At 39.2% G+C, this 27,735-nt stretch overlaps 1 protein-coding gene and 1 long non-coding RNA gene across 2 annotated transcripts in view; both read left to right on the forward strand.

The window, feature by feature from the left end:
* The window catches only part of LOC145460456 (uncharacterized), a 247,800-nt gene that overhangs the window by 87,993 nt on the left and 132,072 nt on the right, over positions 1 to 27,735 (forward strand). The gene's annotated exons all lie outside the window — the stretch shown is intronic.
* Positions 22,852 to 24,567, forward strand: LOC145503365 (uncharacterized). The gene is made up of 2 exons (XM_081482828.1): positions 22,852 to 22,856; positions 24,115 to 24,567. Exons 1-2 carry the CDS (start codon positions 22,852 to 22,854, stop codon positions 24,521 to 24,523), a joined length of 414 nt encoding a protein of 137 aa, XP_081338954.1. The 3' UTR covers positions 24,524 to 24,567.

Here is a 27,735-nt window from a genome sequence, read left to right on the forward strand (position 1 = left end):
TGTTTTGTTGTGGCACTTTTGCTTTATATTTCTGGATTACAACTCAACAAAGCTTCAATTCCTACTAGACCAATTTTAAACATCCAAACGTCTCAATTTAACCACTGCAGTTAAAAAGTGTAAGTTATCTCGTTCCATTTCCTTCAATTTGCGATCCATTTAGTCTAGTTATCAGACGAGTTGAGACAATTGACAATAATGCTGTGTTTTAAACTGGTGACCATTGATCAGCACTTGTCACTTGGGACACTCCAAGATGGCCTTAATTTTAAAAAGGCTTGACTCGATTTGAGTCCATCTTATTTCAAGTTAAGATAATTGCCTTGTTATCAGCCTCCGTGCCCTCTGAGCATTTATCCCTGCAGCCCTGCGCGTGAATGTGTTTATCAGTGTTGAGAACGAAAAAACAAATTTACGACATTTACCCTTAGCAACTAATCTATCAACTTTGCCCAGCACTTGTCTAAGCACGTGTTCATAGCATTCAATAGTACGTTTGCTTTCATGAAAAGGCTTCAATTCAATAGGAAACTTAAGCAATGGTGACGGCGACGCCGAGGATGACGACGACGATGATTATTATTATATTTTATCTTCGAATTTCGCAGTTGTCAAGATCCTTCCAGTGCGCCTGTTGGTCTCGGAACTTTCTCAAGCTAAATATGTAACGCCAGAGGTCAATTCCAGATGAAAATGCGAAAAGTTAACCGTCGTCGTTCGCGTTCTGTAAAATACGCAGAACTTAATCATTTTACGTTGCTGTTTTGCAGAGGATGGCATAGAAATGTACAAAGACTTATAACGCACGTGCACAACCATTGTTCTGCTCATCAACTCTTTTGTTTGGTGGCGTTCTCGGTTGCCGTTGCCGTTGCCGTTGCCGTCGGGATTTGCTTAAGCTCCCTAACAACCAGTGTCGCCTTCATTGCGTCTCCTTAAAAGGGTGCTATTTAGCAGAAATAATTTGCTTTTTTTGTGTTTCCTCAAGAGCCAGCTTATCTTATGCAAGTAAAGTGGAATCAAATCTCCAAGGGAAACGAAGAGAAGTTTGAAAAATCAGGCAGTTCGAGGAATCGGAGGGAAAATTACCGTGTTCGACTGAGAGGAAGGAAACAACGTTTGGTTCGAGGCTCGAAAAATCGAGGATTCGAGAATTCGGCATTCCACTGTACGAAGAGACTATGAGATCGTAGTGTCTTGACTGTACTGTGTTAACCGGCCTTCAGGACCGCTTGGTTTGTATTGAATTAATCTAAACCAGATTTAATTATCTCTTTCTAGTCGGCTGTTTACAGGAGAATGCCGTTTCCGCTCTTGAAATGATAAGCCTTTTACCAAAATTTCTCATATTTCAAAGCTAAGCGTTATAGCTAAATCATGCCAGGTCAATGCGTGTGACTTTAAACTAACCCCTTTTCAGTTTGGGGAGGACATTAGTAAAGTTAGTGAGTTTTATAAGCCACAGATGGGCGATAACGGGTTTAACCTTTGACTGTGAATTCATGTGAGCTGTATCACTGGTTATCATTTTAAAATCTACTATCCCAGTGCAACGTCGACTGCAACGAGATCATCTCAATAACAGATCAGCGAACACCGGAGAACACAAACCATCGTTTATTATGAGTTTCCTTTTATACGTTGAATTTAATCAGGAAATTGTTTTGAATGTTCAGTTTATTTTTATCTTCCTAATAATTGCGTTTTAAACTCAAGGTTTTGTTTTAAACCTCATTTGTAGACAACATAAGCTAACATAATTGATCATGAAATTGACAAGATGTCTTGAGGCTCAAATCACAGCAAAAATTGCGACTGCCCCCGTTTTTAGTGACTTAGCTAGGTGCGATACTAGCTTCTTGGCTTGCATTTTTCAAACTGCGAACAAAGTGTTTTTTACTGCCTTTGGAACTTTTGTGTTTTACCAACTGTTTTGACTAAGGGAAAAACCACAAGAACTAATTTTTATGAAGCCGGAGTATTCAACGCAAGCCAATCATAACATACGCCCACCCAATGTTTATCATTTTAAAATCTATTTTCCCAGTACACGGGTCGACTACGAGGTTGTCTAAATAACAGATTAATACCTGGCAACACAAACCATATACACTGCAAAGTTGCGATTCCCAAATTGTGTAAAATTCAATTTTTGAAAAAGTTCTTTGCCATCGGATTTCCATACAAACACTATAATTTCTGACCGCTTTGAATACTACCCGTCAAGATGGCGTCGAAAACCGTGATAAGGCCTATTGGCTTTCTACATGTACAATGCGTACAAGCTCAGTATAAGGAGGTCAGCTTATCAGTCAGCTTATTTGTTTAGACTTGGTCCTCCACTTTGCCAAATGTTTGCCGCAACATTCCTGCGGACCTGAGTCGCCCAGTTCACAAAAGTTTCCGACAGTTTTAAGGTCGGTAAAATTCTTATTGCCGCTTTGTCTCGGGGGCCGGTTTGATAGTGTTGCCGGGAAGTCGGAGTTTATAATTTCTTGAACAAAACCTTAAGTGATACTTTTCAGCTTTTAATGGGCGATAACCTGTTGACACCATTAAGTACCGCTTGAGGCAAATATGATCGAACTTGTATATGCGTTCAGTAAATACAAAGATGATGACGTTCAATCACGTATCATTTCAGTTCTTATTCACCCAGTGACAACATTTTACTTTGACCATTTGGCCTTTGTGCAGTTATTGCGGGTTCTTTAACAAGCAGAACTTGTCTGTCTTTCAAAACTGTTTTGGAACTCCAATTCAAATATTAGTTGTGCTTAGACTCATCAAAAGTCCGTCATCTTCGGTTTGTCTGGGAGTCAGAAAATAACTTACATTAAATTGACGGGAATGTTATCCAAATGTTGACACAATACGCCCAAAAATTGTAAGTATAACAACGAATTTTGTCTCAATCCAAAAGCTGATTTGCGGCTTGAACTGCAAAAATGCGTTAGGCCTGGCAATGACCATGACGTGGAGAAACACTGGTCAAATCAAAACTTCCATAAGTGAATCTAAAAAAATGGTTGGCATTCAGACCCCAGGGTCCCTTTTTCGGCCGGGAGTGATGTGCTTAGCGTCAAAAGATACGACGTACAAACTTCGAGTTTTTACATGACATTTTGAAATCTTCTCCCGAGTCAGCACATTTATCGCAGAAGGATACCAAGAATATTAATGAACGACACTGAAATAAAAATGTTTTTGGCGCTTCAGTTCGGTCAATATCAGCTTGTGTTTGTTTTCCTCGAACTTATCGCAGGGTATTGATGGATGAACTCATATCTCATTCTCTCGTTCAATGATTAAAATTACACGAACGGAAGCTAATCGGCTAATCTTCCTCAAACAGGCAAACAGAATCTCATAAACGTTGGTTCACTATTATTTTATAAAACCAGACAACGGCTTCGATTTATAAACAGACCAATATCACGGTCACCGGTACGTAATGTGCTTATGAAGCGACGTGCATGACAAGCCAAGAACATTTACAAGGCCCCTGTGTGCGGAAAGGTTTATAAGAAGTGGTTGTATCGATGTTTTTTGCTACGTCGCGTGCTCAACTTTTAAGCACAACGGGCTAACACATTTGCATAAAAACGCGAGCAATTTACTTCAGTGATTCGAATGACGAAAACAAACAATTCCATTCTGACTGACTTCCTCCGTTCTAGCCTCCAATATGAAACAGGCATCAAGGAAGCCAATAAAACCTTAAGTTCCTAAAGAATATTTTGCCCTTCTCCATTGCTAACTGAATCATGAAACCGATCATCTATAAGCGCTTTTCCAAAATGTATTCTGCGCACAAAGAAAACGGTCTGAATTACTCGTAGCATAGGTCATTGATTTTAAAAGGATCTCTATAGTCATTCTCGAGCCCTCATTATTTCGAACCTCCCGATAACTCGAAACTAAAGTCTTTTCCCTCTCCTCAGTCGAACACTGTAATTTAATTTTATCCCTGCTTTGTCGAACTATCCGATTTTTCGAACCAAACTTACCAATGTGGTCGCGCTGGTTAAAAATTAATATAAGCTTTCCGCAACAAACTTTGTGGTGATCCTTATGAGGGCTCTAGATAATGAAAGATGAATCTTCTAAGCAATTAATATCTCCTCGAGTGGCAGTTCATGGATTCAATTTGGAGTCAATTTGTCCACTGTCTGTGGGTGCTTTTATCATTATCAAAGCATTGAAGGATAATTGTTTATTTTGGTATCTTGTCATCTACAGGCGTCGATATATCTTGGCAGTCTTGGAGCCTGCTCCTAGACTAGAGCGTGATTATTAAACATCTCTAAACGTATAGGTATTCATATGACAAATATTGGCGTAAACTTGAAGTAATCCCCGCTTTGTAATGAACCATGATTTTTACAACTAAGAGAAGTTTCCATAAACTGGAACCGAAAGCTGGCCGTCGCAGTAATTTTACTGGCATAGCCTCCTGTCGCTTTGAAAACCTAATGTTAAACATGATAAAGTTGAGAAAACAATCACCGCTGTTGAATTAACCAAGACATTTAACTTTCTCAGTACTCTGATGGCAACATTATATTATAAGTATCGTTTGACAAATTTAAAGCCATTTGTTTTTTCAGTATTTTCCAAACAGTACTAATCAGTTGACACAGTGCTTAGCGATCGTATAGGTTCACTAAAGGATTTACTGTGCTAGACAAATTTAAAAGGAAAGACAATTTAACTGAGCGGTAATACCGCTCGGTTGGATTTTCCAAGCTTACCTTAGAGTCGTATCGTGTTCAAAGTTGAGCAGACAAACGCCAACTGCTGAAGCTTTACGTTAACAAACCAATGAATGCCAAAGACGGCGAATCACTAATGCATATAAAATGAGAGAAGGTGTGTAAATAACTGATCGTTATCAATAAATGATCCCAAAAGTGTCAAGTCAATAATGTGATGTCTTCAATCCCATTGTTTTGGTGTCGCACGTTTGCTGTATTATTTCCGGAGTACAACTCACCAAAGCTCCCTACTAAACCAATTTTAAACATCCAATAGTGCCTATTATCTGGTTCCATTTCCGTTACTATGTGATCCATTTAGTCTAGTTTTCGCACGAGTCGAGATAATTGGCAATAATGTTGTTTTTAAGCCAGTGACAATTAATCAACACCTGTCAGTTGGGACACTCCAAGGTGGTCTTAATTTTAAAACGTCTAGACTCGATTTAACTCCATCTTATTTCAGATAATTTCCTTGTTATCGGCCTGCGTGCCCTCTGCACATTCATCCTTGCAGCGCTGTGAGTGTTTATCAGTGTTGAGAACGAAAAACAAATGTACGACATTAACCCTCAGAAACTGCTCTATCAACTTTGCCCAGCACTTGTCTAAGCACGTGTTTATAGCATTCAATAATACGTTTGCTTTCCAAAAGGCTGCAAGTTAATAAACAGTGTCACCTCCATTGCGTCTCCTTAAAAGGGTGCTATTGAGCAGAAATAATTTGCCTTTTTTTCTGTTTCCTCGAGCCAGCTTATTTTATGCAAGTAAAATGGAATCGCGATTTCTCAAATCTCCAAGGGATACGAAGAGCGGTTTGAAAAATCAGGTAGTTCGAGAAATCTGGGATAAAATTACAGTGTTCGACTGATAGGAGGGAAACAATGTTTGGTTCGAGGTTCGAAAAATCGAGGATTCGAGAATTCCGCATTCCACTATACCAAGAGACTATGAGATCGTAGTCTCTTGACTGTACTGTGTTTACCGGCCCTCAGGACTGCTTGGTTTGCATTGAATCAATCTAAACCAGATTTAATTCTTCCTTCTGGTCGGCTGTTTATACGAGAATGTCGTTTCCTAAGCCTTTTACCAAAATTCCACATATTTCGAAGCTAAGCGTTTTAGCTAAATAAGCACAAGTCCATGCGCGTGACATTAAAATAATCCCTTTTGTTTGGGGAGGACATAACTAAACTTACTGAGTTTTTCAAGCTACAGATGGGCGATAGCCCGTTTAACCCTTGATTGTGAATTCATGTGAGCTGTATCAATGTTTATCATTTTAAAATCTACTATCCCAGTACAACGTCGACTGCAACGAGATCATCTCAATAACAGATCAGCAAACGTGACCGGAAAACACAAACCATCATTTATTATGCCTTATTATATTTTATATGCTGAATCTAATCAGGAAATTGTTTTGAATGGTCAGTTTATTTTTATCTTCCCACAAATTGCGTTTTAAACTCAAGGTTTTTTTAAACCTTATTTGTAGACAACATAAGCTAACATAATTGAAATTGACAAGATGTCTTGTGTCTCAAATCACAGCAAAAATTGCGACTGTCCCCGTTTTTAGTGACTCAGGTGCGATACTAGCTTCTTGGCTTGCATTTTTCAAACTACGAACAAAGTGTTTTTTTACTGCCTTTGGAACTTTTGTGTTTTACCAACTGTTTTGACTAAGGGAAAAACCACAAGAACTAATTTTTATGAAGGCGGAGTATTCAACGCAAGCCAATCACAACACACACCCACCCAATGTTTATCATTTTAAAAGCTATTTTCCCAGTACAAGGTCGACTACGAGATTGTCTAAATAACAGATTAATACCTGGCAACACAAACCATATACACTGCAAAGTTGCGATTCCCAAATTGTGTAAAATTCAATTTTTGAAAAAGTTTTTGCCATCGGATTTCCATATAAACACTGTAATTTCTGACCGCTTTGAATACTACCCGTCAAGATGGCGTCGAAAACCGTGATAAGGCCTATTGGCTTTCTACTTACACAATGAATACAAGCTCAGTATAAAGAGGTCAGCTTATCGGTCAGCTTATTTGTTTAGACTTGGTCCTCCACTTTGCCAAATGTTTGCCGCAACATTCCTGCGGACCTGAGTCGCCCAGTTCACAAAAGTTTCCGACAGTTTTAAGGTAAAATTCTTATTGCCGCTTTGTCTCGGGGGCCGGTTTGATAGTGTCGCCGAGAAGTCGGAGTTTATAATTTCTTGAACAAAACCTTAAGTGATACTTTTCAGCTTTTAATGGGCGATAACCTGTTGACACCATTAAGTACCGCTTGAGGCAAATATGATCGAACTTGTATATGCGTTCAGTAAATACAAAGATGATGACGTTCAATCACGTATCATTTCAGTTCTTATTCACCCAGTGACAACATTTTACTTTGACCATTTGGCCTTTGTGCAGTTATTGCGGGTTCTTTAACAAGCAGAACTTGTCTGTCTTTCAAAACTGTTTTGGAACTCCAATTCAAATATTAGTTGTGCTTAGACTCATCAAAAGTCCGTCATCTTCGGTTTGTCTGGGAGTCAGAAAATAACTTACATTAAATTGACGGGAATGTTATCCAAATGTTGACACAATACGCCCAAAAATTGTAAGTATAACAACGAATTTTGTCTCAATCCAAAAGCTGATTTGCGGCTTGAACTGCAAAAATGCGTTAGGCCTGGCAATGACCATGACGTGGAGAAACACTGGTCAAATCAAAACTTCCATAAGTGAATCTAAAAAAATGGTTGGCATTCAGACCCCAGGGTCCCTTTTTCGGCCGGGAGTGATGTGCTTAGCGTCAAAAGATACGACGTACAAACTTCGAGTTTTTACATGACATTTTGAAATCTTCTCCCGAGTCAGCACATTTATCGCAGAAGGATACCAAGAATATTAATGAACGACACTGAAATAAAAATGTTTTTGGCGCTTCAGTTCGGTCAATATCAGCTTGTGTTTGTTTTCCTCGAACTTATCGCAGGGTATTGATGGATGAACTCATATCTCATTCTCTCGTTCAATGATTAAAATTACACGAACGGAAGCTAATCGGCTAATCTTCCTCAAACAGGCAAACAGAATCTCATAAACGTTGGTTCACTATTATTTTATAAAACCAGACAACGGCTTCGATTTATAAACAGACCAATATCACGGTCACCGGTACGTAATGTGCTTATGAAGCGACGTGCATGACAAGCCAAGAACATTTACAAGGCCCCTGTGTGCGGAAAGGTTTATAAGAAGTGGTTGTATCGATGTTTTTTGCTACGTCGCGTGCTCAACTTTTAAGCACAACGGGCTAACACATTTGCATAAAAACGCGAGCAATTTACTTCAGTGATTCGAATGACGAAAACAAACAATTCCATTCTGACTGACTTCTACCGTTCTAGCCTCCGATTTGAAACAGGTATCAAGGAAGCCAATAAAACCTTAAGTTCCTAAAGAATATTTTGCCCTTCTCCATTGCTAACTGAATCAGGAAACCGATCATCTATAAGCGCTTTTCCAAAATGTATTCTGCGCACAAAGAAAACGGTCTGAATTACTCGTAGCATAGGTCATTGATTTTAAAAGGATCTCTATAGCTATTCTCGAGCCCTTATTATGTCGAACCTCCCCATAACTCGAAACTAAAGTCGTTTCCCTCTCCTCAATCGAACACTGTAATTTAATTTTATCCCTGCTTTGTCGAACTATCCGATTTTTCGAACCAAACTTACCAATGTGGTCGCGCTGGTTAAAAATTAATATAAGCTTTCCGCAACAAACTTTGTGGTGATCCTTATGAGGGCTCTAGATAATGAAAGATGTATCTTCTATAAAGCAATGAATATCTCCTCGAGTCAGAGTTCATGGATGCAATTCAGCTAGAGTTAATTTGCCCACTGTCTGTGAGTGCTTTTATCATTACCATTATCCATGTCATCCGCTTTGGATGACATGGATAATTAAGCATTGAAGGTTAATTGTTTATTTTGGTATCTTGTTATTTACAAGCGTCGATATATCTTAGCAGTCGGCGAGCGAAGGAGTGATATTGTACGCGCCCTATTTCAAAATGATTAGTTGCCGTGGAAACAAACTCAAATTAAACGCAAAGAGTTAATTCTCAGCTAAGCTGATGATAAACTTCAAGTTACAGTTTTAACCTATTAGCACCTTGTTAAGATCATTCATTAATCTTTTGTGACTCGAGGGTGGTCCAAAATTAAACAGCAAGCATCTTTTAGAAAGCCTGCTATGAGATTAATTGGCCGGACAGTTGCCTCAGGGCACTTTTTTTCACGGCACATCTAAAGGCATTCCGATGTGCGTGATTACCTTTACTTAGGATGCATCAGCGCCGTGTTTACATTGTTTGTTCTCTCTACGTGTAATCAGAGCATTCATGATCTATATTATTTGGATTATTTATAACCACACTGCAACGATCCAAATTGGAGCAAGATGATAAGGAACGCTTCCACTATCCTCTTTATAAAATAAACTTCCCGGAAACATTACCGAAATGAAATCGAAATTAAGTCGCCTTCTCGATAATTTAGCCTGAAAACAAGCTCACGTTTGGGGAGCAGGTCGACGCGGACTCGTACCCGCTTCCAGTCACCGGTTCGCTCTTCGTCGCCCGCGCGCGTGACTCCAAGGTGAGACTGTTCAAAGATTAGTGCGTGATTATTAAACATCCCTAAACGTATAGGTATACATATCACAAATATTTGCGTAAACTTGAAGTAATGCCCGCTTTGTAATGATTCATAACGAAGTTTCCATAAACTGAAACCGAAAGCTGGCCGTCGCGGTAATTTTACTAAACATGATAAAGTTGAGAAAATATTACCGCTGGCGGAACCAAGACATTTAACTTTCTCAATACTCTCATGGCAACATTATACTGTAAGTATTGTTTGACAAATTTAAAGCTATTTGTTTTTCACAGTACTAATCAATTGACACAGTTCTTAGCGATCACTAAAGGATTTGCTGTGCTAGACATATTTAAAAAGGAATGACAACTTAACTGACCGGCTGATACCTCTCGGTTGGAATTTGCAGGCTTACCTCAGAGTCGTATCGTGTTCAACGTTGACCAGTCAAACGCCAACTGCTAGCTCAAGCTGTATGTCAACCACAAACCAATGAATATCAAAGGCGGCGAATCACTAATGCAAATAAAATAGGACAAGCTGTGTAAACACCCGAGCGTTAGCAATCACGATGACTCCACAAAGTGTCAAGTCAATAATCTTATATCGTCAATCCTATTGGTTTGGTGTCGCGCATTTGCTTTATATTTCCGGGGTACAACTCAAAAAAGCTTCCTATTAAACCAATTATGAACATCCAAACGTCTTAATTAATCAACGCCTGCCAGTTAGGACACTCCAAGGTGGTCTTAATTGTAAATAGCCTTGATCTATCTTTCACTTTAGATTCGATTTGATTCCATCTTCATATCAAACTTTGCGCTTAATTTTTGGTAGACAATGGCACTGGATTAACTTCTTTTTGTGGGCATTTTTATTGTTTGCAGCTTTGAAGCTCTTTTGTTTCTAGCCTTTTACCAAAATTCCTCTTATTTCAAAGCTAAGCGTTTTAGCTAAATCATGCCAGGTCAGTGCCCGTGACATTAAAATAATCCCTTTTCAGTTTGGGGAGGACATAACTAAATTTACTGAGTTTTTTAAGCCACAGATGGGCGATAACCCGTTTACCCCTTGACTGTGAATTCATGTGAGCTGTATCAATGTTTATCATTTTAAAATCTACTATCCCAGTACAACGTCGACTGCAACGAGATCATCTCAATAACAGATCAGCGAACATGACCTGAAAACACAAACCATCAATTATTATGCCTTATTATATTTTATATGCGGAATCTAATCAGGAAATTGTTTTGAATGTTCAGTTTATTTTTATCTTCCCACTAATTGCGTTTTAAACTCAAGGTTTTGTTTTAAACCTTATTTGTAGACAACATAAGCTAACATAACTGAATTGACAAGATGTCTTGAGGCTCAAATCACAGCAAAAATTGCGACTGTCCCCCATTTTTGGTGACTCAGGCGCGATGCTAGATACTGGTTCCGTGCCTTGCAACTTTCAACAAAGTGTATTTTTCTGCCTTTGGAACTTTTGTGTTTTACCGACTGTTTTGTCTGAGGGAAAAGCCACAAGAACTAATTTTTATGAAGGCAGTCGGTTCTCAACGCAAACCAATCCGTAACATACGCCAACGCAATGTTAATCATTTTAAAATCTATTATCCCAGTGCACAAGTGCAAGGTCGACTACGCCTGAGATTGTCTAAATAACAGATTAATACCTGACAAACGTGAAAACCATATAAACTGCAAAGTTGCGATTCCCAAATTGCATAAAATCCAACTTTTGAAAAAGTTATTTGCCATCGGATTTCCATATAAACACTGTAATTTCTGACCGCTTTGCCTACTACTCGTGGAGATGGCTTCGAAAACCGTGGTAAGGCCTATTGGCTTTCTGCATATACAATGCATACAAGCTCAGTATAAAGAGGTCAGCTTATCAGTCAGCTTATTTGTTTAGATTTGGCCCTCCACTTTGCCAAATGTTTGCCTTAACACTCCCACGGACCTGTAGACTGCGAGCAGTCCCTTTCTTTTCCTAGCGTTTTCCTTGCGTTTCTTAGAGCGATCGAAAAGCAAGCGACGAGCGGCGAAGCCGCTCACTCCTCGTTTCTTTCCCCAATCTGCATAAAATCAACTGAGTTCCGCGCGCGGAGGATTTTAGGAACAAAACCGACTACTCGTAGTCTAACGGACGAAAGTCGCCTTTCACAAAAGTTTCCAACAGTTTGAAGGTAACATTTTTATATTGCCGCTTTGTTTCGGGGGCTGGTTTGATAGTGTCGCCGGGAAGTCGGGGTTTATACCTTTTGAACAACAGTTTTAGTGAAACTTTTGAGCTTTTAATGGGCGATATCCTGTCGACACCTTAAGTACCGCTTCAGGCAAAAAAAGATCGAACTTGTAGCGCGACAATAACGTGGATTTAAAACGTTATTAATCTGCGTTAATACAAAGATAATGACGTTCAATCACGTACCATTTCAGTTCTTATTCACCCAGTGACAATATTTTTGTTTGTCCATGTGGCCGTTATGCAGTTATTGCGGGTTCTTTGACAATCTGAGCTGGTCTGTCTTTCAAAGCTGCTTCTCCCGAGTCAACACATTTATCGCAGAAAGATACCAAGAATATTAATAAAGGACACTGAAATAAAAATGTTTTTGGCACTTAACTTCGGTCAATATTAGCTTGTGATTTGTTTTCCTCTAACATCATCCTATCGCAGGATATCGATGGATGAACCCATATCTCATTCTCTCGTTCAATAATTCAAATTACACGAAGCTAATCGGTTAATCGTCCACAAACAGGTAAACAGAAGCTTCTACACGGTGGTTCACTATTATTTTATAAAACCAGACAGCGGCTTCGATTCATGAACAGACCAACTTGGTCTGTTCATGAATCGAAGCCGCTGTCTGGTTGATAACAATGGGGTGACAGGCCTACACAACTCCTATCCACGTGTCATAGCCGCTTTGAGAGTTTTGCTCGAACTAGTATATCTTTGAGGATCTGCCCCTTTTGTATTGTACGATAGGGGGATCTTTGAATATTTCGCTAAGCAATAATCCTGTTTTTAGGAGGACATTTCACCAGAGTAGAGCCGTTAGAGGTCATAGGTCTGCGTGGTTTCCGCTGCTATCCTCGTGTAATTTGTTGAGTTTGACACCTCTGTTTTTGGCCACGTGCTATTTTTTTTAGCTCATTTGATTGCAAGATATGTTTTAAGCTCTCTAAATATTGGCTCTGGAGGGACAAAGTTTGAAATATTACGTGAGCATGTTGGTTACTTGCATTTTGTATTATTTCGCCGGGCCCGGCTGTTTGATTTACCGTTGCAAGTTATGCTGCTTGTTATCACGGGTGTCATATTTATCTTTGTCCGGCTTCGCCAGAGATAGCTGTAGCCTTCCTTGTTGAAAGCTATGAGTCTGTCTTAGAGAGACGTTCTTATGCTTCTTGCATCAATTTCATCGAGCTTTTTGTCCTTCCAGTTTGTTCGTTCTGGAACTGCAAAAGTAGGTGTTCACGCGCAAGTCTGTGGACCGTTTTGCGTGTTGCTTATGATATTGTGTGGTTTTGTTCAGGTAAAAGCTCTGAATTTAGGAGTTCTTCCTATGATTGTTCATCCAGCTCCACGTTGTGGTTGTCATTGCTTTTATTTGCGATGTTGTCAGGTTTTTTGGAGACTGTTAATAGTCCCTCTTTTGTTAGGAGGCTCGTAGCCTTGTAGATCAGGCAAGACCGCAAATTAAGACAGAAAGAATTTACCAAGGAGCAACTTGCACACTTCAAGAAGCTTCGGAAAGAGCAAAACAAGAGGAGAAGGAAAAGAAAGAATGGTCTAGCAGAAGAACCGGCAGAAGAATTAAAGGTGGAGGAAATGACGATAGCACCTCCCAATCCACCAGCAAATGCACGCCACAGCAATGAGAAGAAAAGACAACCAGAGGAAGCGGAAAATATGTTGTCGGGAGGAAAGAAAATGGCCGGATCGCGCATCGCTAGAGCGGAGTGAAAAGAATGGAGAAGAATCATATCCCAGTCAACCAGCAAATGCACGCCACAGCGATGAGAAGAAAAGAAAACTAGAGGAAGCGGAAACAATCTTGCCCAGAGGGAAGAAAATGGTACGCGCATCGCTTCATCGCAGTAAAAAGAATGTAGAAGAAGATACGGTCACACGTGAGGCTTTGAGACGGAAAGTTCATGCGTCGGCGAAACCTAAAGAGAGCGACAACACAAAATTGCGGGAGATCAATGCAGCCAACTTGACGCGTACCGCGGCGGCAAAGTCCATCGGGAGTGGAACTTTTGGTACTTGCTACCCGGGCAAGTATCGGGGAATTGACGTTGTTATAAAACAATATAAAGAAAGAAGTTGTCGAGGCGGCGAACGCTTGTCATTCCTACCAAGGGAGGCAAAACATGAGGCCAATGTTTTACTGCGGTTAGGAGATCACCCAGATATTCCACTTTTATTTGATGAGCGGCTTCACGCAGTAATAATCGATTTCGGTAAAAGTGTTTTGTTAATTAAAGCAAAGAATCCTCCCGCGAAACCGATGCATGTAAGGGACCAGTACAAGGACAGTTACATTGCGCCAGAACTTGTTGATGGTACTGGAAAACCATCTATTAAAAGTGATATCTATGCGCTGTCTTTCCTGATCAAATCTGTGTATAGACTTTTACATTTTCGAAACGTTGCTGCTGTGAAGAACGCTTTAGTAACATCGCCTGAAGAAAGACCGACAATCAAAGAATTAAAAGCGGCTTTAAGTGCTGACGATTAGAGAGGTGCGAACTTATTTATAGCAATGAGGCACTAACATTTCGTTTCGTTTCAGTTTGATTTCAAAATCGCTTTTGTTTTATGATTCCAGGATAAAGGAAAGTGGTGTCAGTGTATTTTTTCGGGTTCCCTTTTATAGTCCAGCCAATCAAAAGCGATAGCTAGCGCGCACAATAGATGCACAATGTATCGTGTCATCTCGTCTTAGCTTTAGCTTCTAGTGTTTCATGCTGTAGAAAGGCTAATAATACTCGATAAAATGAAATAATTTGAATAAATTGTTTTGGACATTGTCACAACGTCGTAATTATTTAATTTCCAGTTTAGTTTAGTTTAGTTTAGTTTAACTGAATCATGAAACCCGTCATCTATAAATGCTGTTTCAAAATGGTTCCGTGCACAAAGAAAACGGTCTGAATTACTCGTAGGATAGATCATTGATTTTAAAAGTATCTCTATGGCCATTCTTAAACCTCATTTTTTCAAACCTCCCGATAACTCGAACCAAAAGGCGTTTCCCTCTGTCAGTGGAACACTGTAATTTTACCTCCGATTTCTCGAACTTTTCGATTTTTCGAAGCAAATTTTCGTCTCTCTTGGAGGCTCGAAAACTCGAAATTCCATAATAAAATTGACTGCCAGACTTACCTTAAATATAGCCAATGTCGTCGGGCTGGTTGAAAATTAATATAAGCTTTCAACAAAATTTGAGGGCTCTAGATAATGAAAGATGTATCTTCTAAGCAATATCTCTTAGAGTAGCAGTTCTGCTTCATGGATTCAATTTGGAGTCAATTTGTCCACTGTCTGTGATTGCTTTATTATTGTCATTATCCATGTAATTCAAGGCAGCATCCGCGGGCCTTGGATGACATGGATAATTAAGCATTGAAGGATAATTGCTTATTTGGGCAGGCGTCGATAATCTTATAGCAGTCGTCGAGCGAAGGAGTGATGTTGTGTGCGGCCTATTTCAAAATGATTAGTTGTCGTGTAAACAAACTCAAATTAAACGCAAAGAGTTAATTCTGAAGATAAACCTCAAGTTACAGTGTAAACCGATTAGCAACTTTTTTTAAAGATCATTCATCAATTTTTTGTGACTAAAGGGGGGCCCAAAATTTGTGAGAAACAGGAAGCATCTTTTCGTAGAAAGTCTGCTATGAGCTTAATTAGACAGTGCCTCAGGGCATTTTTATTTTCACCGCACATATACGAGCCAGTCGGCTCCAAGGCTTCACATATAAAAGCATTCCGATGTGTGTGACTGTCTTTTTTTAGTATGCATCAACAACGTGTTTATATTATTTGTTCTTTCTACTTGTAACCAAAGCATTCATGACCTATTATTTGGTTTATTTATCGGAACCTTGCAACGATCCAGATTGGAGCAAGATAAGTTTGTTTGCAGCAAAATTTCCTCCTCGACGTCCGCCATATTGTTTGCTGCGATTTCCCGCCAGCACAACACGCGTGTAATTTTGACAGCTCCGCTGTCCGAAATGTATGCAACAGTCGGCTCTGCGATCGCTTGCGATCGTCTGCGATCTGCGATTTGCGATCCGCGGTCGTCTGCGATCGTCTGCGATCATATGGAAACCAGCCTTAAAAGAAAAGCCAGTGAGCATTGTCATGAAATTCCATGGAGACGGAAAAGATAGCCTAACAGTTTACAAAGCGGCTAAGAACAACCTCATTAGTGAAAAGAAAGAATGGAACACTATTCTTTGTGAGACCGCCGATGCCTTGGATCACGTACACCGTTGCGGTTATGCCCACAACGATCTGAAATCGAACAATGTTGTTCTAGAAAAACGCGAAGATGAGCGGCTTCACGCAGTAATAATCGATTTCGGTAAAAGTGTTTTGTTAATTAAAACAAAGAATCCTCCCGCGAAACCGATGCATGTAAGGGACCAGTACAAGGACAGTTACATTGCGCCAGAAATTGTTGATGGTACTGGAAAACCATCTATTAAAAGTGATATCTATGCGCTGTCTTTCCTGATCAAATCTTTTCATCTTTTCGTAGAAAGTCTGCTATGAGCTTAATTAGACAGTGCCTCAGGGCATTTTTATTTTCACCGCACATATACGAGCCAGTCGGCTCCAAGGCTTCACATATAAAAGCATTCCGATGTGTGTGACTGTCTTTTTTTAGTATGCATCAACAACGTGTTTATATTATTTGTTCTTTCTACTTGTAACCAAAGCATTCATGACCTATTATTTGGTTTATTTATCGGAACCTTGCAACGATCCAGATTGAAGGAATGCCTTCACTACCCGGCATTAAAATCCCCGTTATAAAATAAACTTCCCGAAAAGTTTACCGAAATGAAATCGAAATTAAATCGCTTTTCTTGATCATTCAGCTTAAAACAAGCTCACGTTTGGGGAGCAGGTCTACGCGGACTCGTACTCGCTTCCATACACCGGCTCGCTCTTCGCCGCTCGCGCGTACGTGTGACTCCAAGGTGAGCCTGCTCCCGCCTAGACTAGTGCCTGGTTATTAAACATCACTAAATATATAGGTATACATATGACAAATATCATTGCGTAAACTTGAAGTAATTCCCGCTTTATAATGAACCATGATTTTTTCAATTAATCGAAGTTTTCATAAACTGAAACCGAAAGCTGGCTGTCGCAGTAATTTTACTAGCATAGCCTCCTGTCGCTATGAAAACCTGATGTTAAACATGATAAAGTTGAGAAAATAATTACCGCTGTTAAACCAAGACATTCAACTTTCCCAATATTCCGATGGCAACATTATAATATGAGTATTGTTTGACAAATTTAAAGTTATTTGTTTTTCAGTATTTTCCAAACAGTACTAATTAATTGACACAGTTCTTAGCGATCTTAAAGGTTCACTAAAGGATTTATTGTGCTAGACAAATTTAAAAGGAAAGACAATTTAACTGAGCGGTAATACCACTCGGTTGGATTTCCAAGCTTACCTTAGAGTCGTCTCGTGATCAACGTTGACTGAGTCAAACGCCAACTGCTAGATGCTACAGCTCAAGCTGTATGTCAACTACAAACCAATGAATACTAAAGGCGGTGAATCACTAATGCAAATAAAATAGGACAAATAACTGAGCGTTAGCAATAAATGATCCCACTAAGTGTCAAGTCAGTAATGTCATGTCTTCAATCCCATTGTTTTGGTGTCGCACGTTTGCTTTATATTTTCGGAGTACAACTCAACAAAGCTTCCTACTAAACCAATTTTAAACATCCAAACATCTCAATTTAACCGCTGCAGTTAAACAGTGCCTGTTATCTGGCTCCATTTCCTTTATTTCGTGATACATTTAGTCTAGTTCTCAGACAAGTTAGGACAATTGACAATAATGTTGTTTTTATGCTAGTGACAATTAATCAACACTTGTCAGTTGGAATACTTCAAGGTGGTCTTAATTTTAAAAAGCCTTAACTCGATTTGATTCCATCTTATTTCAGACAATTGCCTTGTTACCGGCCTGCGTGCCCACTGCGCATTCATCCCTGCAACACTGTGTGTGTTTATTAGTGTTAAGAACAAAAAACAAATTTATGACATTTACCCTCAGAAACTGCTCTATCAACTTTGCCAAGCACTTGTCTAAGCACGTGTTTATAGCATTCAATAATAAGTTTGCTTTCCAAAAGGCTGCAAGTTAATAACCGTGTCGCCTTCATTGGGTCTCCTTAAAAGGATGCTATTGAGCAGAAATAATGCCTTTTTTTCTGTTTCCTCAAGAGCAAGCTTATCTTATGCAAGTAAAGTGGAATCTCCTTCTAGTCGGCTGTTTATAGGAGAATGCCGTTTCCTCTCTTGAAATGATAAGCCTTTTACCAAAATTCCTCATATTTCAAAGCTAAGCGTTTTAGCTAAGTCATACAAGGTCAATGCGATTAAAATAATCCCTTTTGTTTGGGGAGGACATAACTAAACTTAGTGGGTTTTTTAAGCCACAGATGGGCGATAACTCGATTAACTCTTGACTGTGAATTCATGTGAGCTGTATCAATGTTTATCATTTTAAAATCTACTATCTCAGTACAACGTCAACTGCAAAGAGATCATCTCAATAACAGATCAGCAAACATGACCGGAAAACACAAACCATCATTTATTTATACGCGGAATCTAATCAGGAAATTGTTTTGAATGTTCAGTTTATTTTTATCTTCCCGCTAATTGCGTCTTAAACTCAGGGTTTTTTTAAAACCTTATATGTAGACACATTAAGCTAACATAACTGAAATTGACAAGATATCTTGTCTCAAATCACAGGAAAAATTCAACGAAACGCAAGCAGATCATAACTGTTTATCAGTTGAAAATCTATTATCCATGGGTCGACTACGAGATCGTCTAAATAACAGATTAAGTGGCAGTCCCGCTAAAAGCGGTCCACTCGACTTCGGGACCAAAACTAATTTTCCTTCATTTTTTTTTTTCAGTGAAAAGGGTTTGACACATATATATATAAAAAAGCAATTTATTATTTCCCAATTCCTTAGTTTTGCTTTGCTACGAGTCAAAATTGAATTTTGGCCGAACTGAGGTTGCCGACTGTGATCAGAAAGGTAAAATTTACCGATTTTGTGAAGCGTGCTACGTCGCCTAAAATGCAGCTCACGGAATTTCGTTTTCATACAAATTTTAAGGTACATTCGTTACTTTGACTGACGAAATATGGAAACTTTTCGAAAAATTCTTAGCTTACCAGCGAGGCTGGAAGACACCCTACTCCGAGGCCTTTGATCACCTACTAAAATTTAGCCAAATTTGACGGGGAAAATCTCAAAAGTTGGGTCTAAATGAAGCCTAAAAAGCACATCACAGTAATTTTCATATCTTAATAAACCGTTCTATGAGTTCAAACCGGTGGGTATCTCCTTGGATTGCACGCGAGAACAGATTAAAATCTGCCACAGTCAGTGTGTTTACATAGCTATCGTTCGTGTCAAAGCTCATTTGCATAACCCTAGCATCCGGTGAAAATACATCTTCTTCCGTTCAGGTTCGTTTGTTGACCTTCTGAGTAGTGGCAAATAGCTTCCTTTAACACTTGTGTACACTCTAGATCCAGTTTTGAAGTGAAGGTTACGTTAAAGTTGATCAATTCTCAAGACTTGCGAGACTCCAAAGGTAAATAATGGCGCCGGTCTGCAGAAATCAACCGTAGCCGTCGTCCTGACCCTTCGATAAATTCTGCCACAGAGGTAGCACTAGGAGAAGAAGAAAATCGCCCGGGGGGGGGGGGGGACTCCCATATGGAATGGACGGGGATGCTCGTCGTCTCGCTTAGGGGTGTAAATTTCGGATTTTGGTCTCGCTTAGGGTGTTCTGGGCAAAATGTCATTATTTTTAGCCGTCAAGGTCTCGTTAAGGGTTGCACACGAAGAAATAACAAAACAGAAAGAATTTTGATTCTTTATATTTACTCAATTCATATAAACAAATTCGCCATCATTAAATGTCACTGTACTTTTTATTTGTCTGTTTTATAAACTGGTCTCTTTTAGGGGTCTGCATAAGCTTCGGCCACGCCCAGATTGGTCTCTTTTAGGGGTTAAATTCAAAATTTCCGACGAGCATCCCCGTCCACTCCATATGGGAGTCCCCCCCCGGGGAAAATCGTAAGTTTTCATTTACCGTTTAATGGCAACTGAATCCTGTACTACTGCCAAGACTACTGGGAGCTTGAGGGCTATCTTCCCGAATTTGAAAAACAGCAACGAACACTTGCCGGTTGCATCGCTGGGAAATGAACCTGAATGACCACGACACGTTTGAATGGAACTACGTTTTGCGATGAATGATGAATGGCTTTACTTCTGTTTTATGCTCGATGCTTGTCTTTTAGTATCTTGCACAGCGCATAAAATAAACTTCGGGATCCGTTTATCGGGCCGTTTAAGACTGGTTTTCACTAGAGCATACGCACAAGCACAAGCATAAGCATAAGCATAAGCACAAATGAAAACAGCCGCGACATAAACATAAGCATAAGCAGAAACACAAGAAGAACGAACCCACTTATTTGTCTTGTGCAGTTTTCACTAGTAACGCCCTGATTGACTGATTGATCGATTGTCTGATTGACTGATTAATTGACTGATTGACTGATTGGTCGATTGCCTGATTTACTGATAGACTGATTGATTGATTTGGTGAACTGATCGATCGATCGATCGATCGATTGATTGATTGATTGATTGACTATACAACATCTTTGTTTTAGTACCTGCCCCACTTCCAAGAGAAATTACTTGATTACGCAAGAATCGTCATGAAGGCTATATTGAAATGTCTTAGCTTAAAAAAATAGCTTTTCGTAGATCCTTTGCGGGCGTTTTGCAGATTCTCTGCAACCTGCGTTTACGAAAATCGAAATTTTTTCCGGTATCGCTGCTGAAGAATGTACCACATTACCTACTGTAAGCGGACCTCCTCGAGTTTTGACCTTCAACCAAAAGCTGCATTTAAACATTTAACAAATAGCGCCAATTTGATTCGAGTTTTACAAACTATAACAAGACATCATCTTTAGTTTGTTTTATTTGGAACATTAATATGCTGAGAAATAACAAGGATCAAAATTGTCTTGAGTGTTTTTCTATAATTTACATGTATCTGTGAAAAAGATCATATCTCTTAATTTCCAGAATCAACAAGGTACATGCACATTAACTGACGAAAATATAACTATAATTGTTATCTGTATATCGTTATAAACTAAAAAATATTCTGCTTCTTCAAGATATACATTGTGAAGCGGGTGAACGCTAAAACACTGTGCAGTGAACTTCACAAATTTCACAATTTTTCCTGATATAAAAACTGTCTTCTTCAGATTGAAAAAAAGTATATCAAACGTACAAGCTATGGATGAATGGTTCTGAACATTTCATTCTCAATATCTTTTATCTTAACATCTTTTAAATTAAATGACGAAGATATACTAATTCCATTTTTACGACATAAATACATAATACATCCTATCCTATATAAGTTACGAGTTCTAATCCGTTTAGTGATCTCAATTTTCACGAAGTAATTCTTCAGTCGCATAACCAAGTACAAATATTACTTTCAGTTTTAAAGATGATTTCCAGTCCGTACTGCGCACTCTCGAGAGTTTGTTTGCGTTTTTTGGTATGTTTCATTCAAGGCATCACAAAATGTAACAATTCGCAACTACTTATATGAAGTTAATTCAAAGTTTCATGTCAACCGCCTTATGGATGCGAAGCTTTATGCTTCGTTCTTTCTCATATCACTATCAACTTCGCAGCTGTAAAAATCAACGAAGCTGTTGGAAAGAGAATTTGAAAGGCCTTAAAGATAAGGTATGTGCATTCCATCGAATCGATGTTATTCCATTCCATGGAATGTGAATCGAATAACGTCTATTCGCATTCCATCGAGAAAGACACATTAACATCAGGGTGCTGAGACTGCGCAGTACGGACTGGAAATTATCTATAACGTCACAAATGTTCTTAAACGGACGAATTGTTCGGCCTCAATCTCAAATAGAAGCCTCGAATAAGTTACAGTGTAAAATATTCGTTAAATAATCACACTATTCACGATTAAATTCTTCTGTGGCACATACATAACAATTACGACCACGTAAATACGGTATATCAATTTACATTTTAACGTCACAAATGTTGTAAGACGGGCGAATGATTCCGCCTCAATCCCAATTATAGTCTGTCGACCAACCACCTACACATATTAGTTTAAAGATGATTTCCAGTCCGTACTGCGCACTCTCGAGAGTTTATTTGCGTTTTTTGTTTTGTTTCATGTAAGACATCACAAAATGTAAACAAATCGCAACTACTTACACGAAGTTAATTTTCAAGTTTCAAAACGACCGCTATTATGGATATGAAGCAGTCGAAGCTTTATGTTTCGTTCTTTCTCATATCACTTGATGAAACAACTTCGCAGCTGTAAAAATCAATGAAGCTGTTGGAAAAAGAATTTGAAAGGCCTCAAAGGTAAGGTTTGTGGTTCGTAACGAATATCTCATCGAGTGAGCCTTATAATGTTTATAAACATTAGGGTGCTGAGACTGCGCAGTACGGACTGGAAATCATCTTTAAGTTTTAACGTAATTCTCGAATTCTAAGTTTGGAACCTGTCGTAAAATAGTTACTTGTAAAATATTCATTAAATAATCAAAATATTCTCGATTGAATTCTTCAGTCGCAAGTTCATTTCAAACATAACCACCTACCTATATTACTTTAAGTTTAAACGTTATTCTCGAATTACAAATTTGGAACATGGCGTGTAAATTGAAGGTACAAGTAAAATCCGTTAAATAATCAAAATATTCACGCTTGCATTCTTCCGTCGTAAGTTCATGACAAACAAAACCACGTCCAAAACAGAGCTTTTATTCCTGATGCAGTTCTCAAGGCCTCCGCTTCCTGAAGTCTCTGCATTAGGAATTGGAATTGTATTGTGCACGTGTTCAAAGAGGGTGTTTTCAGTGCGGCGTTTTCGTCTTAACAGTCCCGAAAATTACCCTGTCCTAAATTTACATTCACTCTCTTAATAAGTTGAAAATTCAATGAATAAATTCCATGTTGCCTTGCGTATGTTCAGTAGTTGATTGCAGATGACGTCAAAATGTGGTAAAAACAAAAATAATATATATCCCTCGAGGCACACGAGGCGATAGCCGAGTGTGTCACAGATTTTGACGTCTTCTGTGATCAATTACTGACTAGACGCACGGCCACATGGAATCTATCCGCGTTACAGAATAAGAAAGATGTCAATTAAGTCTTCTACGTCTGTCCTCCAATTGAACATGAATAAGAACCAATCAAAGAGCGAGATTAGTTCGACTTATGATATAAAAGCATACTGGCGCTGTATTAGGATTTGTCAGATTATAGTTGATAACGGTCTGCTGCCGTCACTCGAAATCAGGCCAGCTGAATCTCACCTTTCCCTCTCTTTTCCTCCAGACCAGAAAAATGTCTACCATGTATCATCTTCAGTCTCAAAATCGAGTGTTTTAGGGACGATGCTATTCAATAGGCCACGTTTGATATACCAATATTCTAACGTGGCTCCGAGGCTTTCGGGTCAAAATTGGTCCCTCAATTCCCAAAAGAGACTTGGATACAAAGAAAACAACACCAAATATAGTAGTTTGACCCGAAAGCCTCGGAGCAATGTTAGAATATTGATACATCGAACGTGGCCTATTCGTAAAAGAGCCCCCAAACACTCCTTTATGCAACTGACCGGATTCATCGCAGTAACGCTACACAGCTTCTAAATGTATTGTAAATGTTTATCATTCGTTAATCAGATTAATTAAATTCCATTGGCGATTGAACTTTACTTGAGCTGACAGTTTAGTCGATTGTCTTCGCGGTGGCGCCAATCCCACCTCATAAAGCGTCTGGGATTCCTGTCACCAATACTGTTCAAAGATAACAAGATCACTGTGACTTACATTTTTTCTACAGCAACAGGGAATAACCCACCATACAGTAACTGAACACTTACATGCCCATTTAACAAAATCCAGAACTCCATGACTACTTCATATTTAAAAAAAATACTACAGTCAGCAAACATTCCTTTTTACTATGGAAACGAGAAGCGAAACGAGAGTTGACGTTTGGTAGAAATAGAAACTGCTACAGAAACAAGAGGCGAGTTCCTCCATGCACATCAAGTTTTCGCATGATTAGTGCTTCTTCGACCGGATAGAAGTTCAGACAAAGTCATTTCTTTTCATTTAATTTTTTTGTTTTAGAAAATATGGCGAAAGAAAGTAAAATCATTAAAAAGATGTAATAAATTATCTTCACGCGATTAATACGTCAATATAAAAAAGTTGTTCATCCTGACTTGAAACTAATACTTACAAAGTATTTGGTCGTCTTCGTCGTCAGCGTGGTACCACTCGTCGTCGTTGTCGACCTCGTCGTCTTCGTCATCTTCGTCGTCCTCGTCATGTTCGTCGTCTTCGCCGTCATCGTCATCTTCGTCGTCTTTGTCATCTTCGTCATCTTCGTCCTCTTCGCCGTCTTCGCCGTCATCGTCGTCATCGTCATCTTCGTCGTCTTCATCGTCCCCGTCGTATCCTTCGCCGCCATCCTCGTCATCATCATCATCATCATCATCACCATCAGCGTCATCGTCATCATCATCATCATCGTCATCATCTACATCATCATCGTCTCCATCATCATCATCATCATCGTCATCATCATCGTCATCATCGTCATCATCGTCATCATCGTCGTCGTCATCGTCATCGTCATCATTCTCATTGTGATTGATATTGTCATCTTCAAACTTTTGCACATCCTCATTTTCATTATAAGCTGCGCGATTAGCATTGTCACTATCGTTGTAACCGTTATTACCATCACCAATATGCGCATTATCATCCATTGCTTTTTTTATAACGCCATGGTCCATATAGACGGTGCAGTGCTGAAAGTAAAGTAAAGCATACATGAAGTTCTTTTTGAGATCTTCCAGTTAGATACGATTTGATTATATCTTATCTTATACCAGCCAGCCCTGAAGCCTACTTACGTCAACAGACTAGCTTCTCACTGCGCCTGGCTGACAATTTTGAGCTTTTACAGCCGTAACCGACACACTTTCTAAATATAAGTCAACTTCAAACAGTGAGAGAAAAGGAAATTTCTCCTAGAAAACAATACACTTCCCCCAAATCTCCGATTTTCAAGCGGAAAATACTATATTTTTGGCGAAGCGCATCTTGGGACAAAGGTCGGAAACGTCATTCACGTTTAAGAAACAACGAGGTTTACTTAGAATTTTACGTCCTAATTTGGGAAAAATCTGTTTTTTGATTAAGATGACATTTCTACGGGTGGCGAGCGTGTGAAAAAGAAAACGGGTAGTACTTGGTGTAACACCTCACTATTACGCCCCGAGATACACCCACACATTCGCTAGTAGTGCCGCCTACATATTGGCTGTAGCAATGTCATGGCTATAGCACTGATATAGTAGCTATAGTAGCTGTAGTAGCTGTAGTATCTGTAGTATCTGTAGTAGCTGTAGTAGCTGTAGTAGCTGTAGTAGCTGTAGTAGCTGTAGTAGCTGTAGTAACTGTAGTAGCTGTAGTAGCTGTAGTAGCTGTAGTAGCTGTAGTAGCTGTAGTAGCTGTAGTAGCTGTAGTAGCTGTAGTAGCTGTAGTAGCTGTAGTAGCTGTAGTAGCTGTAGTATCTTTAGTAGCTGTAGTGTCTGTAGTAGCTTTAATATCTGTAGTCTCTGTACTAGCTGTAGTATCTGTAGTATCTGTAGTAGCTGTAGTATCTGTAGTATCTGTAGTAGCTGTAGTAGCTGTAGTAGCTGTAGTAGCTGTAGTAGCTGTAGTAGCTGTAGTAGCTGTAGTAGCTGTAGTATCTGTAGTATCTGTAGTAGCTGTAGTAGCTGTAGTAGCTGTAGTAACTGTAGTATCTGTAGTATCTGTAGTAGCTGTAGTAGCTGTAGTATCTGTAGTAGCTGTAGTATCTGTAGTATCTGTAGTATCTGTAGAGCTGTAGTGTCTGTAGTAGCTGTAGTAGCTGTAGTAACTGTAGTAGCTGTAGTAGCTGTAGTAGCTTTACTAGCTGTACTAGCTGTAGTATCTTTAGTAGCTGTAGTGTCTGTAGTAGCTTTAGTATCTGTAGTACCTGTACTAGCTGTAGTATCTGTAGTATCTGTAGTATGTGTAGTATCCGCTGTAGTTTTTGTAGTATCTGTAGTATCTGTAGTATCTGTAGTATCTGTAGTAGCTGTAGTAGCTGTAGTATCTGTTGTATCTGTAGTAGCTGTAGTAGCTGTAGTAGCTGTAGTAGCTGTAGTAGCTGTAGTAGCTGTAGTAGCTGTAGTATCTGTAGTAGCTGTAGTAGCTGTAGTAGCTGTAGTAACTGTAGTAACTGTAGTATCTGTAGTATCTGTAATAGCTGCAGTAGCTGCAGTAGCTGTAGTATCTGTTGTATCTGTAGTAGCTGTAGTAGCTGTAGTAGCTGTAGTAGCTGTAGTAGCTGTAGTATCTGTAGTAGCTGTAGTAACTGTAGTATCTGTAGTATCTGTAGTATATGTAGTAGCTGTAGTAGCTGTAGTATCTGTAGTAGCTGTAGTAGCTGTAGTAGCTGTAGTAGCTGTAGTAGCTGTAGTAACTGTAGTATCTGTAGTATCTGTAGTAGCTGTAGTAGCTGTAGTATCTGTAGTATCTGTAGTATCTGTAGTATCTGTAGAGCTGTAGTAGCTGTAGTAGCTTTAGTAGCTGTAGTAACTGTAGTAGCTGTAGTAGCTGTAGTAGCTGTAGTACCTTTACTAGCTGTACTAGCTGTAGTATCTTTAGTAGCTGTAGTGTCTGTAGTAGCTTTAGTATCTGTAGTATCTGTACTAGCTGTAGTATCTGTAGTATCTGTAGTATCTGTAGTATGTGTAGTATCCCCTGTAGTTTCTGTAGTATCTGTAGTATCTGTAGTATCTGTAGTACCTGTAGTAGCTGTAGTATCTGTTGTATCTGTAGTAGCTGTAGTAGCTGTAGTATCTGTAGTAGCTGTAGTAGCTGTAGTAACTGTAGTATCTGTAGTATCTGTAGTATCTGTAGTATCTGTAGTAGCTGTAGTAGCTGTAGTATCTGTAGTATCTGTAGTATGTGTAGTATCTGTAGTAGCTGTAGTAGCTGTAGTATCTGTAGTAGCTGTAGTAGCTGTAGTAACTGTAGTATCTGTAGTATCTGTAGTATCTGTAGTATCTGTAGTATCTGTAGTATGTGTTGTATCTGTAGTAGCTGTAGTAGCTGTAGTATCTGTAGTAGCTGTAGTAGCTGTAGTAACTGTAGTATCTGTAGTATCTGTAGTAGCTGTAGTATCTGTAGTATCTGTAGTATGTGTAGTATCTGTAGTAGCTGTAGTAGCTGTAGTAGCTGTAGTAACTGTAGTAGCTGTAGTAGCTGTAGTAGCTTTACTAGCTGTACTAGCTGTAGTATCTTTAGTAGCTGTAGTGTCTGTAGTAGCTTTAGGATCTGTAGTATCTGTACTAGCTGTAGTATCTGTAGTATCTGTAGTATCTGTAGTATCTGTAGTATCTGTAGTATTTTTAGTAGCTGTAGTATCTGTTGTATCTGTAGTAGCTGTAGTAGCTGTAGTAGCTGTAGTAGCTGTAGTAGCTGTAGTAGCTGTAGTAGCTGTAGTAGCTGTAGTATCTGTAGTATCTGTAGAGCTGTAGTAGCTGTAATAGCTGTAGTAGCTGTAGTAACTGTAGTAGCTGTAGTAGCTGTAGTAGCTGTAGTAGCTTTACTAGCTGTACTAGCTGTAGTATCTTTAGTAGCTGTAGTGTCTGTAGTAGCTTTAGTATCTGTAGTATCTATAGCAGCTGTAGTATCTGTAGTATCTGTAGTATGTGTAGTATCCGCTGTAGTTTCTGTAGTATCTGTAGTATCTGTAGTATCTGTAGTACCTGTAGTAGCTGTAGTATCTGTTGTACCTGTAGTAGCTGTAGTAGCTGTAGTAT

Source organism: Orbicella franksi, chromosome 11 (assembly GCF_964199315.1).
Source record: "Orbicella franksi chromosome 11, jaOrbFran1.1, whole genome shotgun sequence".
NCBI classification, from domain to species: Eukaryota; Metazoa; Cnidaria; class Anthozoa; order Scleractinia; family Merulinidae; genus Orbicella; species Orbicella franksi.